The sequence below is a fragment of the Eumetopias jubatus genome, unplaced genomic scaffold (genome assembly GCF_037043125.1).
Source record: "Eumetopias jubatus isolate StellerSeaLion01/CBP00866 unplaced genomic scaffold, mEumJub1_p1.0 scaffold_4, whole genome shotgun sequence".
Taxonomy (NCBI): domain Eukaryota; kingdom Metazoa; phylum Chordata; class Mammalia; order Carnivora; family Otariidae; genus Eumetopias; species Eumetopias jubatus.
The window spans coordinates 96077604-96098078 of record NW_028274810.1 but is presented as its reverse complement, the minus strand read 5'-3'; the positions used below and the strand labels follow the sequence as shown (position 1 = coordinate 96098078).

Here is a 20475-nt window from a genome sequence, read left to right as displayed (position 1 = left end):
CACCCCAATCACCTCCAAGGACTTCAGATGCTGGAATTCTCAGATGCAGCTTCTAAAATCATGATGTATTAAATCTTTTTTTCAAAGGGGGATTTACACATGAGCAAGGAATGAGACTAGCAAAAACGGTAGGCATTTGTCCTCGGGAGTTTATGGGAGCACGGGGAGAGCTATCTGACCCATGTACTCTTTGGCACTTCCACTCTGGTAGGAGAAACAGATTTATTTACAGAATCAAATTATGCTAGGGGTGAAAACCCAAGTGCTCCCAGAAGCCAGAGAGGAAGTGTGAGTGGTGCAGTGGGCAGGGGGAACACAGAGAACATCTAAAGAGCGCAGTCCCTCCTCAGCCCTCACAGACTCCTGATCTGTATGCAAGAATACAGCCCAGGTTCCCATTTTCCAGGAAAAGGCATTAGTTTAATATAAATTAAAATGGTCTATACACGTTGGCCACCGTGATAGATAATCTGCAGTTTTTGCCACTCAGGACCTCTTTTCTAAAACAGTATGGTGGGGGCGCCTGGGTGGCTCAGTCAGTTAAGCGTCTGCCCTCAGCTCAGGTCATGATCTTGGAGTCCCAGGATCGAGCCCCGCGTTGGGATCCCTGCTCAGCGGGGAATCTGCTTCTCCTCCTCCCTCTCACCCTGCTCGTGTTCTCTCTCTGTCTCTCTCTCTCATAAATAAATAAAATCTTAAAAAAAAAACAAAAAACAGGATAGTGTTATGATTCCCCTTTGGAGGAGCTTACCTCTCCCCCTGTCTCAGCCTACTCTCACAGAAACGGTGTGGATACCATCTCTAGAGGCAGGGAGAGGCATGCAACTCAAGCCTCAGCATGTCAGAGCAGAGCAGTCTCTTGGCCTCAATAATTGGTTCAGGAATGGGCCTGTTCCCCAATCAGAGGAAATGAGAAGCAGTAAGGCCCTTTGGGCAAACCTTCAGGAAAAGACTCTCCCTCATCCCCCATGGGATTCCTGAGAAGCTGCAACAGCTGGAGCTATGGCAGCCCTTTTGTGACCACGATACAGGGATTCTCTCCGAGCTTGGATCCACGTGGTTAAAAGCATTGCTGAGGGCTGAAGCGAGGCCAGGGCTTGACGACATCACCTGGGCCTGAACCCAGCTATTCCCTCTAGAGTTTTCTTTTACAGTAACTAGTGACTTTGCTTCATGCTGAAACCAGTTGGAATTGGTTTCTCTTTCACTCCACGAAAGGAGGCCAAACCCTTCAGCTACTACTTAAAAGTCTTTAAGACACTATGAAAGCCAAACAAACATCCCTCAGGGCTGACGCGGGTCTCCGTTTCCAGGCTCAGCGCATGGCCTCCCCTCCTACTCTATAGGATCATACATAGCCTCTCCTACTCCCGGGCTTCTAGCCTCTGTTCCCACTGCCCGTTCCTTCCATAGAATCTTCTCTCCCTGCTCTACCACCTAGAATCCTACCCATCCCTCAAGACTCGGGTAAAATGCTTTCTTTTTTCTTGAAAGAGCCTTTCCTGAGGGCCTCCCCCCAGGTCTCACCCCACAGCAGAATGTACCTCCCTCTCTCCGCCCAGGTCCCTCTGACACCCCCTTGAGCGCTCGGCCCTTCTGCCAAGGAGCCTAACTACCCAACAACATTCCTGTCCCCCGTGCTTCTTCTTTTTTTTCTTAAAGATTTTATTTATTTATTTGAGAGAGAGAGAATGAGAGATAGAGAGCACGAGAGGGAAGAGGGTCAGAGGGAGAAGCAGACTCCCTGCTGAGCAGGGAGCCCGATGCGGGACTCGATCCCGGAACCCCAGGATCGTGACCTGAGCCGAAGGGAGTGGCTTAACCAACTGAGCCACCCAGGCGCCCTCCCCCGTGCTTCTTGACGGTGATCCAAACTCAGACCCAGATTAGAAGGGATGATCTTTGAGACTTGAATTTCAAAAAACAATCCGTTCTCCGGAGAAGTCAGAAAACATGGTGAAAGACGAGGACCTAAGTGAGGGATCGGAAAGAAAGAGCGGTTGTTCTGGGGAAAAGAGAGGGTCTATGTTGAGTGCCGTGAGGAAGGAGGAAAAGCTGGCCATATCTGGACCGAATGAAATGATTCAGAGGAAACCGGAGAAGAAATGTCTTAGAGGGGTACGAGGTTGATCTGTTCGGGAAGAAAGATAAAAGGCATGTGATGGGAATGACCCAAAGCAGAACATAGGAGCACTGTTCAAAGGATAAAAGAATGCAGAGAGCAGCAAGATGCTGGGAAACCTCCAGAAAACAAGACAGAGGCTGACAAACGATGAGGTCGTCTCAAACTGGATACACCGGGAGGCTTTCTGAAAAGGCGGGGCTCATGTCGGCTTCCGCAGAAGGAAACTGAGGCTTCTAGAAGTTGCGGTTCAACAAACAGACACAGGGAAGTTCCCCACGAAGCCTGGCAGTTGTTAGGCCAGCTGGACCCAAAGTCACCATGGGTCAAACATCCAAATGGGGCAAGGTGTCAGTTTGTGAGCTCTCCGAGCAAGCGCTCTCCCTCTTCTTTTTTTTTAGTCTATTTTTATTTTTTTTAAGATTTTCTTTATTTATTTGAGAGAGAGAGAATGAGAGATAGAGAGCACGAGAGGGAAGAGGGTCAGAGGGAGAAGCAGACTCCCCGCTGAGCAGGGAGCCTGATGTGGGACTCGATCCCGGGACTCCAGGATCATGACCTGAGCCAAAGGCAGTCACTTAACCAACTGAGCCACCCAGGCGCCCTCTTCTCTTCTTTTTAAAAGATTTTATTTATTTATTTGACAGAGAGAGACACAGCGAGAGGGGGAACACAAGCAGGGGGAGTGGGAGAGGGAGAAGCAGGCTTCCCGCGGAGCAAGGAGCCCGAACAGGGGCTCGATCCCAGGACACTGGGACAATGACCTGAGCCGAAGGCAGATGCTCAATGACTGAGCCACCCAGGCACCCTCCCTCTTCTCCTGAACTCTGTTCTTCCCTAGGACCAGCTGTTTCTTACTGTAATCAGATAACCAAGCCAGACTGGATCCAATCACAGCGGTTCTTAGCCTTTGCGGAGAAGAATTTGGTTAAGGCTCTGGGCCCTCTTCCCTGAAAAATGCACAGGGCTCCGATATGTCCAAGTTTCCTCCCGGTTTCAGGAGTTCACACCCTCTCTAAGGGCTATTTTGTGAACAACAGTGCCTGAACTCATTCATTTAATTTAAAAAAAAAAAAATGGAGGGGCACCTGAGTGGCGCAGTTGGTTAAGCTTCTGACTCTTGGTTTCTCAGGGTCGTGAGATCGAGCCCCGTATCAGGCTCCATGCTCAGTATGGAGCCTGCTTGAGATTCTCTCCCTCTCCCTCCCCGCTCCCTCTCTGCCTCTCCCCCTGTGCCAGGCACACACTCCTTCATTCTCTCTCTAAAATAAATAAATTAATTAATTAATAAAATCTTTTTTAAAAAAATGTTAGAGTGCTAACTACCTGCCAGGTGCTACTCTAGGCACCAAGGATGCTTCAGTGAGGAAGATGAGGAGCCCTGCCTCACGGAGTGTACCTTTCAGTTTATATTCTAGCCCTCAAATGATTAGGAAGTCTGGAGATGTGGCCCCGAGATTTGGTGATTCTGACCTAGGGCCAAGTTTAGGACCTCCTGTCCCGAGGAACAGGTGGAGGTTGGGGGATAGTATTGAAAAGCAGGTGATCTGGCTGGAACGCTCACACACTGCTCAAGGATTGTAGATGGTACCGGCACTTTGGAAGAATGTTTGGCAGAATCTTCTACAGCTGGGCATCTGGGTTCTCCAAGGCCCAGCCAGTCTACTCCTAGGTGCATGTATGCATGCCCCTAAGACAGATAACAATGGCCCCCAATTATCGCTGGTGTTCACACCTCTGGGTAATCTCTTCCCCTTGAGCATAGGTGGGACCTGTACCTTATTTCTGCCTAGCACAACGCTGCAAAGGTAATGGGATGTCATTTCTGTGATTTTGTTACGTAAGATGGTTAACTTCCATCTCACTAGGAGACTCCCTGCATTGACTCTCACCGGCTTTCATGAAGCAGGCCACCTTAGGGAGAAGCCCACCCGGCAAACAGCGAGTGGGGGCCTCTGGCTAACAATCCTCAAGGAACTGAATCTTTCCAACAACCACATGAACTTGAAAGTGGATCCTTCCCCATCTGAGTCTCAGATGAGACCCCTGGCCTTGGCCGACCCCTTGGTGCAGCCCGTGAGAGCCCCTGAGCAGAAATCCACCCACTCCTGACAGAGGCCGGATTCCTGACCCACGGAAACTATGACATGATAAAGGTGTGTTGTTTTGAGCCACCACGTTTGTCGTAATTTGTTATGCAGGAACAGATAACTACCTACCTCCGTGGAATGCGGTACAGCAGTGAGAATGAATGAGCCAGTGACATCACACAACAAGGGCAAATCCCATAAACATCATTTTCACTCAGGTGAGTGAAAGAAGCTGGGCGGAAAATGGAATCTGTATACTTACGTTTAAACGAAGCCCAAAATCAAGCAGAACTAATCTATGATATTGGAGGTCAGGGTGGTAGGTGGGTAATGACTAGAAGGGAGCACAGGGAGGCTTCTAGGGGCTGGCAATCTGCTTCTGGATCTGGGTTCTGGTTAGGTGAATCCATGCACTTTGCGAAAATTCTTCAAGTGTACACTTATGATTGGTGCACATTTCAGTATTTCAAAATGTGTTATTTTTTGATAAACAAGTTTGCCAAAAATGCAGCATTTTGGAGTTGAATCCCAGTCTGACCTCTTATAAGATCTGTAACCGGGCAAGTCACCTGACTCTTCCGTGCCCGCTTCTGTAAAATGGGTTAGGCTAAGACTCGAATAAAACTGTGCACGGCATAGTGGCTGGCACCTCACAAGCCTAGATATACATTAGCTGGTTTTGCTAACCACATCCACAAAGGCCCATTGTTACTCGCAAAAAAACCAAAAACAAAAACAAAAACAGCAGAGGTTTGTTTGTCCAGACGCCTGAAAGTAGAATTTATGGAGTTGCCCAGAAGCTACCATCCCAGAGAGACCAGGTGGGTTCTCAGGAAGCCCTCCAGGGGACATCACGGGGGGGAGCTCAGCCTGTCTCCGACATCCACACCCAGAAATGTCCCAGGGCAAAGGGGAAGATGATGTGCCACTGGTCAGAGGTCACATTTGCTCTGAGTTGGGACTGAGTCTTGATGCAAATCAAAGCCCTCCCCAGGGTGTCCGTGACCTGGGGCTGTCCTCCCATATCATCCAGAAACCAAAACAAACAAACCAAACGGCCACTAATAATTGCAAACACAGAGCGAGTCTGTTGTACCGGGCGCAGTTTAATAGTTTACACTTACTGGCCCCTGAATCCTCACCATCCCGGCCTTGGATCTCCACCACACAGGCGGCAGAAGTGAGGACAGAAGAAATCAGAAGAACACACCCACGGTGGGATCAGCACACTTAGCAGTTTTGCAAACAGAAGGCACACACCCACTCCCGTGGCAAAGCCTGAGGAACCAAGGGGACTTGACTCTGGAGACCGATTTGCAAGAGAAACGAAGGCGTTGAGCCAGCAACAGAAGAATCCGTTTGAGAAAAACCTTCAAACCTGCGTGTTTTCTCATGTTCTGTCAAGGGAAGTGGACCATGACAGCGGCAGAAGGCCTCAGTGAACAGTTGGTCTTTCTGCGGTTTGAATTTATTTTTGTGAGTGTGTGTGTGTGTGTGTGTGTACGTAAATAAAACCCATATTTCCTAAGCCTGAAGGGCTTAGGAGTCTCCAGCGGGCCGGGCGGTCTGCTCTCCCCTCCGACATCCTACTCAGCAGCTTGGCTACTTCCTGCCACCGTGCTCTCTTTCTCCCTCTTGCTCTCCCTTGCGCCTGTTCCCGTTCTTTCTCTGACTCTCCCTCACCCCACAGAGGCTGGGCCTCCCTACCTTCATTTCAATTGGAATGCAAAGGCACTCGAAGGGGGTGCAGTGGGTGTGGTCTCCCTGATCAAGGACAGCCCAGGGAAGGTGGCTGACACAGAATGAGGTCCTACAGGGGCAGAGCTCCTCACCTTCTCCCCAGGAAGGAAGCCCAGTGTCTGGGCCTCCGAGTTTGGGGGCAGGCCCCAGCTGCCCTCTCTTGGCCCAGCCCCTTCCCCGGCCCTTTTCTCTCCTTGCTTCAGGCAAGCATTCAGTTTTACATTATTCAGTCCCTTGTTATGAGGACAGCTGAGAACAACGGAGCCGGACCTCGAACCCTGGGCCCTTCAGATGCCAGCACTTCTGCCGTTGAGTCACGATACAATATGGCCTTGGTAGCCACACACAGCTGAATAACACTGATTGATTATAAGCATCACCAAGGAACCCATATACTCTAGAAACCTCTATTTTTTCCTTCAAGGGCAATATTTTTAACACCCCATCATGGCTTAATTGCAAGTTACAACCCTTTCTCTCAGTCCAAGAAATCATAAAGCCATAAGTTATAGGGGTGTTTTATGTTCTGTTTTTGAAATTAAAATGGATTACATGTTATTGCGTTTCAAGGATTGTACACACCTTTTGAGATAACTGTGGCATTTTGGGGGGAGGGGAGTCCAATCAAGATTTAGCAGTTTCTGCTCGCGTGGGTCTGAATGTCAGCTTTGCTCTCAGTTTAGAATTCTTCAGAGGGATGGGCTACTGGCGACATATGACCTCTCAAAGACTATCTGGGGCCTTGGGCTGCTCCAGCTCACGGCCAGCCTGGCTTCCGCTAGGGTCTGCCTGGCAGTAAGCAAGTTTGCATCCTGCACTCATACTGGGGACAAGAATTGGGCAAAATCAAACATGGAGGTGGAGGTCCAGGTAGGGGTGGTGCTCAGGCCTCCCGTTAGCCCACTGCCTGGGCAGCTGGCAAGAGAAGTCAATGTCCTGGGATCAGGACAGATCAGCTCAGCAGCCCAAGAAGGTAGGAAGTCAGGCTGTGGGTGAGTGTTGGGGGCAGGGTCTGTCCCCCCCACACGCCATTCACTCAGGCACTGTTCTAGGTACTCATGACCCAGCAGTGAACTAAACAGAAAAAAACTCCCCGCCCTCCTGGAGGAGGGTGGGGCAAGGAGACACACGAATGAGATAAATCAAATAGGATGTTAGATGATAAGCGGTCAGATGAGAAGAAGAGGGAGAGAGCGCCGAGGTTTTTGTTTGTTTTGTTGTTCTTGTTGCTCTTCCTTGTTTATTGGGTTTGTTTTTTTTTTAAAGAACATGAAGTAGGGCAGTATTTGAGTAAAAATCTAAAAGAGGTGAAGGAGATCCCTGGTGGAAGTGCTTTCTAGGGAGAGGAAACATAAGTGCAAAGGCCCTGCGGCAGAAAGGCCCTGGGGACTTGAGCCTGACCCTCCCTGTTCCTGTGAAGCTATTATTACTTAGGCCCTAGTTTCTGTGGTCACTCCTCCAACTTTAGGCCTAGGGTCTTTCTGGTTGTGGGGAACTGACTGACCCCAGGCACAACCTTCCAGGCTGTGTGAGGCCCTGGAAGAGATTTCCAGGAATAGGCCCTGGGGAAGGTCTCTGCAGTTCAACTTCCCAAGACAGAGTTTTGCCAAGTTGGTAAGAAATGCACATTCCTGAACCATGCTCCTCCGCATTTGCCTGCTCAGAATCTATGATCGGGTCTGTGCCTGGGAATCTGCATTTCTAAAAGCCTCTAGGCATGTTTGAGCATCTTCACTATGTCCATTTCCACGAGTTCTCTCCTAGATCTTGTTCTAATTGCCTAGGATAGAGTCTGCCACATTCCATCTTTCTTAAATGTTTTTTGAGTTTTTCCAGAGGCACCTTGCCGGCCATTTCCTGCCGGGGAAGGGAAGCATTCTCCAGGTAGGCAGATTCGGCTGGGCTGTTCTGCTCCCAGGCAGAAGGTGACATGGGGGTGGTGGGAGATCTTTGGGATTTGCATGTTTTCTCCACAGAGCCCCTCCCCCAGTCCTGCGCCCATGGTGGGGGTTTCAAGGACAGTGACCGATGCAGGTCAACTCTGGGGACTCAGGAGATGTTTGTAGAGATAAAGAACAAATGGCCGAAAAAACGTCGGTTTTGACAGGGAAGGACAGGAATCGTAGTGGGGTTGGCGGTTTGGAAGTATCCTTTCCCCAGCACATGGAAAAAAAATCCTCATTCTTTCAAAATTGTTCCTTCCACCCCATCCGTCTCCCATCCCCATGCCCACCCCCACCCCCAGAAGTGGTGATCCCCCCCCCAGCTTACTCTATTTTCTGCAACAGAGAGGAGTAGAGATTCGGGTGGGGCAGGGGGTTCTAACCTCTAAGCTTTATCGCTTCTCGGCCTTTTGGCTAAGATCAAGTCTAACCTCTAAGCTTCTCCTGGTTCAGCTCCATCACCCTGCCACCCCGCCTCCACGCACTCAGCCTAGAGCAGAGAGTAGGAAGAAGGACTCTCGAGTATGCTCCTTCCTCGCTGTAAATCCGCGGGCTATTTCTCTGACCTCTGAGCCTCCGTTTCCCCATCTGTGAAACGGGCCCGGGGATCCCTAGCAGCAGACCCCGGGATACTTCAAGGCGCTGCCGCAGGCTGTGATCCTCTAGGGCTGTCCGGCACGCCCCGCCCCGCCCCGCCCCGCCCCCGGGCGCCGCGCCGCGCAGGCCACGCCCCTCACCAGCCCGGCGGCGTTGCCATGGCAACGCGCGTACACAGGCCGGGCGGGCGCGCGAGGTGCAGGCCGCCGGCTGGAGACTCCGCGGGAGCGCGGCCAGGCGGCCTCGCCCGGGAGCGGGCCGGGCTCCTCCCGAGCCCGCCGGCCTCTCGGGAGGGGACAGAGCGTGGGCTTCTGCCTCCGGCCAGGTGAGTGCGGCACGGGAGGAGGCAGCGGGCGGAGACCTGGGGCCGGACCCGGTCGGCTCTGCGAGCTCAAGAGTTCGGAGGCGAGGTGCAGGACGCAGCCCCACCCCCAGCTGGAACTCCTCTCGGATCCAGGCTCCGGTCCCCAGGAGCACCTAAAGGAGGTGCTCCAACACCAGCCCGTCCTCCCTGAAATGCAGGCCCCCAACCCGCTTCCAGAAGTAGCCTGCGCGGGAGCTTCCGGACCCTCCTTGGCACCAAGCATACTGTTCTTAGATATCCAGTGGGGTACAACTGGGATTAGGGAGGGGTGCCTTCTGGTTCCCCTGATTTAGAGACAACACCCACCCAATGGCCAGAGGCTCCCTTACCTGACCTTCCCTTCTTTGAGGAACTTTTGCAGCTCCCAGGCCCCTGAAGACCTGTAGCCCTGAAAAGACATACTGCTTCTCTAGCCCAATTCTGAGCCATCCCAAGTGGTCAGGGGGTATGCAGGTGATTTGCTCTTTACTATGCTTGGTACTTCACAGCACTAAGAGCGAATTTCCAGAATTTAGCACATTCAAATTACTTTCTACAGTGTTTTCAGGCAGGGGAGTGACTGCACAGGGCAAGATTAAGATGGAGAGATAGTGTCCAACCCAAAAGCTCCAGGTAGAATTTAGGGTTTCCAAAAAGGATATCTAGGGTAGACACCGGGCGGGAAGATTCCTAGCCAGCTGGCTGCACAGATTTGCTTTGACGTGTCATTTACATTTTCATTCATTCAGCAACTGTTTACTGAGCATCTACTATGTGTCACACGGCTGCAGGTGCTGGAGACGGGGTAATGAACAAAACTGTGAGGAACTGCAAAGGGTCTGAGCTTTTACCTTGCTTGCAACCTAATAAGTTAGCCTGGCCAGCTTATAGATGCTGGCAGAAGACACAGGACAAAATTTGTCAATGCCTTTGCTCCATAATGGGTACAAATACAAGGTACCCATGAAGAATTGTCTCTTAACAGAAACAATACAGTTCTGGCTCTCCGGGAACATATATCTCAGTGAAAGGCAAATAAACGGCAAACACAACTAAATAAAGGAACCAGAAAATGTCAGAGGTTGATAAGCACAAAGAAGGAAGCACAGCAGGTGGTATATGCCAATAGTGACTGAAGGGTGCCTTTAACTAGCGTGGTCAGGTGGTTGCCATACAGGGGGGACACCTGAGCAGAGAGAAGACACCAGCCTTGGGAACATGTAGGGGGAGAGCTAAAAATCAAGCATGCGCACGACCCAAGTTCTGGGGTTTAATTTAGTAGCATTTCCTGTGGTTTTCCTGCAGAAGAGACTTTTCTCCTGAGTTTGCATTCCAGATTAATTAGGCTTGAATGTGTTGCTTGATAACATGGTCCTCTGCCATTGAAGTGAATAACTGAAGTGATTTGACAGCTAACAGAGCACGGTTCTTTGGGAAGAGGAAATGTCTCTCCCTTTCTGTGAATGACATTGAACTTAATAAAATGTATTTCTCATTACAGGAAAACATATTTGTGAGGCGTAGCTCTCAGAGTTTACAAATATAAAATAAACTATCTAGCTTATTTTTATTTCTCTTACCCCCAGGTTGGGTCTCTTCCTCCTTTCAGAGGATGGAATCTGGGTGTCAAGGACTTTCTGACATGTCCCAGTTGTCAAGAGACAGTGCAACTTCCCCCACCCCTCTCTGTCCCACCCAGCAGCAGTGGACATATGGGAAATTGAGCTGCCAGCCGATTGTTACATGCAAAGGCTCAGAGCTGTCTCCCTGACACTTGGTGCTGTGTGTCCTTAACCCCTCTGAGTCTCAGTTTCCCCATCTGTAAAGTGGGACAGTACTAATACCTACCTCACAGGGCTGTTCCGAGGAGGAAAAGAGACAGTGTGTATAAAAGAATAGCACAGTGCCTGGCACTTAGGAGGGATTCAGTCATTGATGATGGAGATGTGGATGAAAAGCAGAACCAGACCCGAGACCCTCAATGATCACAACTAGATGGTCTTTGTCTTTATCCACAGTCCAATAACATCGCGTTTCAGTGACCTTTTAGTTGAAAAGAAAAGAGAGGGACTTCGGCTCTTGGACACGGCACTGAGATGGAGGATGTCCCACTGTGTAACTGGACATACCTCAAATCAGAATTCAAGCGTCATATGAATTATCGACATTTTGGAACCTACTGAAGTCACTGAGATTTTTATATTTTAAAAAACCAGTATAGAACTTACTTTGGAATGCAGCAAACTACAAAATGGATGGATGCATGGCTAGATGGAGGGTTGTGTGATACAGCAAATAAGGCAAAATGTCAATTGTAGGATCTAGGTGGTGGCTATAAAGGAATTCACCTGCGTATCTGATATTTTCAAAAAAAATGTTGGGGGAAAATATGTACAGAGTCTTGATCATATGTTCAAGCTAGAGTCTTGATAGTTTGCCTTTCAAAGTTACCCTTTTCCCCCTAATTTATGAAGAAATGGAGTGATTTACAAAGAAAGTGTCTTTTAAAGCCCATTCCCTCAATGACTAACTGCAGTTTCAGAAGCTCTATAGAAGGTTAAACTTCCTTGGGTTCAAGTTCGATAAGCCCAAGATTCATAATAATAATAATAATAATAATAATAATAATAGGACAAATGTGTGGTTAGTGCATAGCGGTCACCACCCCAAAAGCTTCACACACATGATTGCATTTCATTCTCACAGAACCCTTTGGGGTACAGAGTATTAACCCCATTTTACAGATGAGAAAACTGAGGCATAGAGAAAGAAGTAACTCACCCAAAGTCACAGAGCTAGTGTGCGGTGGGTTAAGAATATGGGACAGAATACCTCCTGTGTCAGATAACTAACATTGTACTGAGCTTCATGGGAGGTGGACAGAGATTATCAGCGGAATTCAGGTTTGTTGTTGGGGTGTTTCTGCTTTTGGTGGTTTGGGTACTGAGTTATGTAAAAAACGTCTTCTGTATGATGATCAGAACCAAGCTCATCTTTGCTAGATGTCACTGCTTAAAAAGATAGTCTTAAAAATCTGCAGAAATTGTGCTCAAACTGTAAAGTCCATTTATCCTCTCCAACCTCTGCTGATTTCTCCTTTAACATGACGGCGCATTTCATCCATTCTAAATGTGATGTTGAATAATCAGAAGATTGCGTGTTTCTAATAATGTTTTTTTTTTCTTTCTGAAAACCTTCTATAGGGAAAGCAGAGAGTATGAAAGCTTACCTAAAGAGTGCAGAAGGCTTTTTTGTCCTGAATAAAAGTACTACTGTTGGAAGGCATGAAGACTCAGACCTTGTTTTAGAGGTAAGAACTGTTCCTGCCCACTCCCAGCATCTCACCCCCTCCACACGTCCCTGCTGTTCTGTGGACTCGAGTCTCTTTTAAAAGCACACCCTCTAGCTAACAGCCACATCCTCCCTCCATGTGCGACCCATAACTACCTGCGGAATGTACTGGGTCTCCTCAGCATGTGTAGTGAAAATGAGTATGAGATAGAGTGGGATGTGCCCTCTGCCCTTTGCTGACCATGTGTACGGATGCCCCACCCACCGTCCCCTCCCCCCAGACAAATGGGGCCATTTGGAAGGGGGCATGGAACTCATGCTTTGCCCTTCACCTGCTCTGAGCCTGACGGCGAGGGCACCTGAAGTACTCAGCTTGAGAAATGGCCTCTCGCCTTTTCCAGAGCTTTTGGAGACTATTGTGATGTGTATAACGTTTTGAGAATGTTATATAAATGGAATTATACCACGTGTGACCTTTTGAGATTGTTTTTTTCTCACTCAACATAGTGTCCCTGAGATCCATTTAGGTTGTTCGCCTGTTCCTTTTTATTGGGAGTAATATTTCTGTGGTGTAGATGTACCATTGTTTGTTTAACCATTCATATATTAAAGGACATTTTGATTGTTTCTAATCTGGGGTTGTTACAGATAAATCTATTTATGAACATTTGTGCACAGGTTTTTGTGTGAAAGCAAGTTTTTATTTCTCTGGGATAAATGCTCAGGAGTGTGATTGCTGGATCAGATAGGAAGTGTATGGTTTCTAAAGAAACTGCTAGACTGTTGTCCAGGGTGGCTGTACCATTTAACATTCCCACCATCAAATGTATGAGACACGGTTTCTCTGCATCTTCACCAGCAACTGGTGTTATCACTGGTTTTTAATTTTAGCTGTTCTGGTGTGTCGTGATGCCTCCCCATGGTCTTCATTTGCATTTCCCTAATAGCTAGTGATGTTGGACATCTTTTCATGGGCTTATTGGCCTTGTGCACATCCTCTTTGGTGAAATGTCTCTTCATGTCTTTTGCCCATTTTCTAATCACATTGTTTGGTTTTTAACTATTGAGTTTTGAGAGTTTTTTAAAAAATAATTTTAGAGACGTGTCCCTTTTCAGATACAGAGGCTGCAGATCATTCCTCCTTGTCGATAACTTGTCTTTTCATTCTCTTAACAGAATATTTCACAGGGCAGAAGTTTTAGATTTTGATGAAGTTCAGTTGATCATTTTTTCTTTTCATGAATCATGCTTTTCATGTCCTGTCTAAGAATATATCGCCAAGTCCTTGATCCCGAGGATTTCTCATGTTTTTTTATAAAAGTTTTATAGGTTTGTGTTTAAATCTATGCACCATTTTGAGTTCATTTCTGTATATGACATGAGATTTAGGTCAAGGTTCTTCTTTATGGCATGTGGATATGTAGTTGTCCCAGCACCATTTGTTGAAAAGATTGTCCTTTCTCCATTGAAATACTTTTGGAACTTTGTCAAAAACCATCTAGCCATACTTGTGTGGGAGCGATTTCCAAGTTTCCTATATGTTTCGTTGATCTATGTGTCTGTCCCTCTACCTGTACAACACAGTCTTGATTACTGAAGTTATGTAAGTCTTGACTCAAGTAGAGTGATTCCTTCCATTTTATCCTTCTTTAAAAAATTTTTTTTTCTTTTTACCTATTTTAGTTCTTTTGCCTTTCCACACCAATTTTAGTATAAGCCTGTCTATATATACAAAATATCTTGCTGGAATTTTGATAGGAATTGTATTTAAGCCAATATATCAGTGTGAGAAGAATTGATATCTTTAGTATGTTGCCTTCCAATCCATGAACATGGTATGTCTCTCCTTCTATTAGGGGGGTCTTTGATTTCTTTCATAAATGTTCTGTAGTTTTTAGCATACAAGCCCTGTACATGTTTGGTTAGATATGCACTTAAGTATTTAAATTTTTTTAATGATTGTAAATGGTATTATATTTTTAATTTGGTTTCCACATGTTCATTAATATTATATAGAAATACAATTGATTTTTGTATGCTTGTGTGGTATCTTACAACCATAACTAAACTTTCTAGAAAATTTTTTTTGTTTTTTGTTTTGTTTTGTTTTGGAGATTTTATTCATTCATTTGACACAGAGAGAGAGCTCAGAGCACACAGCAGGGGGAGCAGCAGAGGGGGAGGGAGAGGGAGGGAGAAGCAGCCCCCCCCAAGCAGGGAGGCCAATGTGGGGTTTGATCCCAGGACCCTAGGATCATGATCTGAGCCACGAGCAAATGCTTAACCGACTGAGCCACCCAGGTCCTCCTTGAAAGTTTTTATAGATTTATTGGGATTTTACACATAAACAATCATGCCATCTACAAATAAAAAGTTTATTTCTCCTTTCAGAAAAGGAGATCTTAAATACCCTTAATTTCCTTTTTCTTGGTTTAATGCACTGGCTAGAACATCCAGTACTCTGTTGAATAACAGTGATCAAAGCAGTATAAATCTTTATAATTGCTTATTCCTAATTTTCTGAGAGTGTTTATCAGAAGCTCTCAAATTTAAAAATATCTTAGTGGACCTCCCCTTGAGGTTCTTATCCATGATGTGGTCTCCCTGCAAGGAAGGACACAGAAGTCTCTGTTCAGTGCACAAAGTGGGGGAAAAGAAGAAGAATTGCAGATTCTTCTTTATCACAACAAGGGACAGGTTTTAGGTAGTTTTATTTCATGTCTGGCCAAAGTAGAAACAGAGATCTGTGTTTTGAACCCGAGTATGATATTAGAAAACTGTAGGCTTTGGAGAGAGACAGATCTGGGACTGAATCTCATTAGGCCACTGGTTGGCTGTGTGACTCCAAGCAAATTACTTGATTTCTCTGAGCTCATTTTCCCTGTCTATAAGCCACTGATCTCACAGGGTTGTGGTAAGGAATAAGTGAGAAATGCACATAAAATGGCACATGATTCTAAGTAAATGACACCATGATCATTAATATGGGCTCATAAAATGGAGATTGAGAAGAATCCTTAAAGGTGCACAGGATTAAGATGAGGAGCCACTGATATTAACAAGCTATATGGAAAAAGGAACTAATGAGGACAATTTTTATATAGACAGAAATTGAGTTGCATTCACTATATAAAAATAATTGACCACCTGCTGCTCCTCAGACTTAGTTTAAGAAGTCACCCCCGCCAGCCACAGTCACATTGATTTATGAAGCAATCGGCTGTGTTTCCAGAAGCACAAGCTCATCTTGGCTCCCTAGAGAACAGATGACACATGAATTGCCAAATGTTTTGTGAACAGACTTTTGATGGGCGCTTCTATCTTCTCTTAAACAAATCCTCTTCCCCAAGCTTAAATGGATTTGGGAGAGGAGATTTGTTTAAAAGGGGTTGTGGGGACACAGGTCCATTTTGAAAAATTGAAACCTGCGGACATGTCAACATTTTCTAGTTTTATAAAACAAGACAAGGTGAAAATTGCTTCTCTGCTGACTTCCTTGAGCCTTTCTGATGAGAAGAATCACCCTTGATTAGCTATGGGCCACCCTGAGGAATCATTCACCAGTCAATTTATAGTTTATGTTATTTTTTCCACTAGAGGTCATTTCACTAAATAAAGTTCAGAAATACATATTAATAAAAGGTAATCTTCAAAATTACCCAGAGGTTACATCTAGCAAATAAAAAAGATTGTTTTATTTACCTGAGTAAATCCTAAAGAATAGACAGTCTTACTTCTAGAGATGTATACTCATTGGCAAGGCTGACATATTGTTCTGATTGTTGATGGCATCAAATTTTGACACCATTTACTTTTTCCGATAATGGAAGGTCATTACACACTTACTGTTTTTAAAAAAAATGGGAGAAAGCACGGGATAAGGAAGAAAATAAAAGTCACTTGTAATCATTTGGCTCAGGGAAAAATCAATATTGATCTTTGCAGGGTTTTGCCCAGCAGACTTCTTTCTCTATCCTGTAAGGAGTTTGGTTCTCTCACAGCAAAAGGAAGCCTGTTTTCACCAGGCTAGCTTTTACGGTTGTTATCACTCATTCCTTCCACAAATATTTACCTGGAGCCTCAGCACCGAGGCAAGCCTGGGGATAAAGCAATGGTAGAATAAGTCATGGTCCCTACAGTCAGGAAGCTGCTAGGAGAGAGACACATAAGTAATAGGATCCCACAAAGACATGTATGGTTCTATTCACATTGGGGCTCTACAGGAAAGGAATATGGAGGATAAGGAAGATTTAACTAGACAAGGGGAAAGGGGAATGGCATGTGCAAAGGCACTGGGGTGGAAGAGAATATTATGAGCCCAAGGGACTGAGAGAAAACCTGTGTGTCCAGAAGAGTGGGAACGGAAAGAGCTTAAGAGATGAGTAAGCCTCCTTCAGCCACCATATCTGAAGAGTATGGGAAGAAACTGAGGAATTTTAAGCAAGGGGAGAGATGTGCATTTTGAAATGACCATCCTGGCTGCCACGTGCAGACTCGCAATCAGGAGCTCTGTTCAGGGGCGCCTGGGTGGCTCAGTTGGTTAAACGTCTGCCTTCGGCTCAGGTCGTGATCCCAGGGGCCTGGGATCTAGCCCCGCATCGGGCTCCCTGCTCAGCGGGGAGCCTGCTTCTCCCTCTCCTCCCCATTTGTGTTCTCTATCGCTATCTCTGTCTCTCTCTCAAATAAATAAATAAATATTTTTTTAAGAGCTCTGTTCAGAATCTCCCCTCTCCCATTTTCCAGAGCTTGAAAGCCTCGGCCTTGCTCATTTAAGACATAAACCTTGTGAATTTTAATTTGTGTGATCGGATGTGGCTTGTGAACTGTAATTTTTCGAGTTAGATGTGGCTGTTATTTAAATCCCACTGAGAAAGGGGTTCAGTTCTTCCAGAATGAAGAAATACTGCAAGCCAGTGATTATAGAACTTTCCAACTGTATCAGAGTGCTTGTTAAACTTGAACCCCTAGACATTCTGACCCAATGGGTTCAGAGTAGGGCCCAGGAATCTTCACATTATATATGCTCCCCGGGCTCAGGTGGGGACCGGGGTCCCATGGAGATGGTTCCAGGACCTTGCTTTGAGGACCTTCCTCTTTCTTCTTGACCACACATTTTTTGGGGGAGATGATGTTGTGGGAGCCCCTGTTGTGGGGGGAGGGGCACATACTATTTCAATATACTCTGTTTTGAGGGAAAGGGAAGCAAGAGTTCCACAGTGGAGAGCTGACCCACCCTCGCCCCTCCCTGAGAACTCAACTGGGCCACACGTGAGAGGTTTCCAAATCCCCTCGAAGACGGAGCTACAGGACAGCCCAAGTCAGCACCGCACTGTGGCAGGGAGGGGGGAGATGGAGGAGAAGAAAGGACAAAAATGACAGGGGGTGAAATGCTTACACCTGCACATCTGGCCTGGGCGCTCAGTACCTACCAGCTGGTTCCTTTCCGGCTGGAACAGTCTGGCACGTGGCAGCCCCTTCTCAGGTGGGATCTGAGAGTCGTGGAGCAAGACTGATCTCACAGACACACCAGCCCCCATACGGCCAGAGGACTTTTGTCCCTTTGCCTGGCACCGGCCCGTTCTGGGCTGCCTCTTAGAAAAGAGCCATCAGGGTCCACGTCTTCTTGTTTATCACTATTAAACAAGGCTGCTGCCATCGTCCACTATTTACATCACTTCGCAGACGTGTGGGCACACACATCTGTACCTCTGACGGGCATCTCTGGATTGCCCACCAGAGGTTATCAGCACTGGACAGCCCTGCCCCAGCGTGCCTTGTCCACCCACTGGATCTTCGCTCAAACCCGGCACCCATGTCGTTTTCATTTGTGTTTCTCTTATGAGCGAACCCCTGCATTTTGAGAGATGAGGTGACAGGTGGACCTGGGCTAGATAAGGATTCTCACCCTGCTCAGTCTCTGTGGGGAAAGGCACAGAAAGACACGGGCGGTCGCCGCCCCTTCCATGTGCTCTTCTTGCTCCCTGCTCACCTGGGTTGTGCTCCCATGCTCACCCCTGGCTCCTCCCCGAGCTCCGCTGCTCCGGGATTCACCCACCTGCTCTCCTGAGTCCCAGGGGAACTTTCCTCTCCCCAGTTTGAGAACTGGCAGCTGGAACTTGGGGCTGATCTCACTGGTCACTTCCTACTGCAGCAATTTTTTCATTTTTTTTTTAAGATTTTATTTATTTGTCAGAGACAGCACACGCAGGGGGAGCATCAGGCAGAGGGAGAAGCAGACTCTCCGCTGAGCGGGGAGCCTGATGGGGGACTCGATCCCAGGATCCTGGGATCATGATGTGGGCCCAAGGCAGATGCTTAGCCCACTGAGCCACCCAGGTGCCCCCCTACTGCAGCAGTTGATGAGTCGACTTTCCCTCCAGCAGGTGGAGGGCTTCCAAGGGGGAAAAAAGTTTATAGAAAGCGGCTGATCCCATGTTGCTCGTTTTTTTTATTGTGGTAAAATAGAACACAAAATGTTCCATCTTAACCGCTCTTTGGTGTACAGGTTAGTGGTGTTCAATACATTCACCTTGTGCAGCCATTGCCGCCTCCATCCCCAGAGCTTGTCACCCTACAAACCTGCACCCACTCGACAGCCATCCCCGGTGCCCCTCCCCCAGCCCCGGGCCCCTACCCTTCCACTTTCCGTCTCTATGAATTTGACTCCTCTAGGTACCTCCTGTAAGTGGAATCATGCAGTGTTTGTCCTCTTATGACCCTTACTTCACTTAGTGTCATGTCCTCAAGGTTTGCCCGTGTTGGATATTCTGTTGTATGCATTTGGCACGCGTTGCTTACCCACTCACCTGTCAGTGGACCCTGGGTTCTTTCCACCTTGTGGCTCCTGGAAATAATGCCGTGAACGTGGGTATACAAACATCTCTGCCAGCCCTTGCTTTCCGTTCCTTTGGATGTATACCCAGAAGTGGGCTTGCTGGATCATATGATCATTTTATCCTTAATTTTTCGAGGAACCACCATACCATTCTTCTCATCCACGTCTCCATTTTACATTCCCACCAACAGGGTACAAGGACTCCACTGTCCCCACATCCTCACCAACACTGGTTGTATCCTGGTTTTTTTTATTGTAGCCATTCTAATGGATGTGAGGTGGAAGATCATAATCTCTTCAATAGCACAAATAATACAAACAGCTAGAGCGTGCATTTCTAGACTACTTACCACACCTCACGTGGCTTCATATATATTCTGTGTACTGTACGTCTATTTACAAAATTACACCCTCAAAAAAAAAAAAAACAAAACCCTATGGGGTAGGAACTGCTATTATCATTATTATCCTCATTTACAGAAAGGTTAAGTAACTTTCCCCAAACCACACAGCTGGTCAGGGGAGGTGGGGCTGATTTAGATTCAGGGCCATCTGACTCAAAGCTTCTAGAGAAAGAAGTTTCATTCCCTGAGTGTGAATTTAGCTTTGGGAGCATCTAAAATCTAAATATCGGAAATTCCTTGTGAGTTCACTGGAATGTTAAAATAGTTCACTGAGCTAGGGAAGTTCCAGAGCGTGAAATCCAAAGTGAGGATCGTAGGTCAAACACGCAATGAATTTTCTTGTGGTCCTCATGCCCACCACGAGCTGGCGTGGCGCCATCTAGTGGGGGACTTGTTGGGGGGAGGGAATGTTGACCCAGGGCTTTCCACCCAAGAGGACCATTGGGGCTGTAAGTTGAGGCACCATAAGAATCCTGTCTGGGGGTCAGGAAACGCCTCTGAGAAAACCAAACTTGAGCTGACTCTTTAAAAGAGAAGCCTTCAGATTTTCCAGGCAGAGCAAGCAGGAAAGGACACCCCAGGTGTTGAAACAGCATGTGCAAAGGTCCGGAGATGTTTGGTGAATAATTTGGTCCCGGGAGAAAAGGACAAAGTGGCATGTTGGTGGCAATATATAAAACAGAAGCCAGGCTAAGCGTTTGAAGAGGAACCTCTGTGCCCCCACTCCCCCGCCTCCCGCCCTGGAAAGGGCTTTTAAAGCTGGGGAGGAACTGATGGTCTTTGTTATTTGGGTGGGAGAAGAGCAGGCAGAAAGGCCCTAGAACAGAGCAGTCAAGGACATGACCTTGGCACCAGGCAGCTGGTTCAGAGCCCGGCTCTGCCCTGGTGGGCTGTAGGGTCTCAGGCAAGCTGCGTAGCTGCTCCCCACAGCGGTCTCTGTATATGCGCCACGGGGACAGTTGCAGCGACCACATTATAAGATAATTACTGTGAAGGGCTCAGATCAGTGCCTGGTGCTGTCAATTCTGCAGTAAGTGTTGGCTGTTGTATTTGTGTTCCACTTACAACGACACAAAGGGATAATGTCACCGTGCTCTAATTCAGAAGTCA

General features: G+C 47.2%; 1 protein-coding gene across 1 annotated transcript in view; it reads left to right on the top strand.

Annotated features, from left to right (window-relative positions):
- Positions 1 to 12052: 12052 nt before the first annotated feature.
- Positions 12053 to 20475, top strand: part of FHAD1 (forkhead associated phosphopeptide binding domain 1) — a 122225-nt gene continuing 113802 nt past the window's right edge. The window contains 1 exon segment of the mRNA XM_088022606.1: positions 12053 to 12145. Within this exon segment, the coding sequence (XP_087878732.1) occupies positions 12053 to 12145 (93 nt within the window).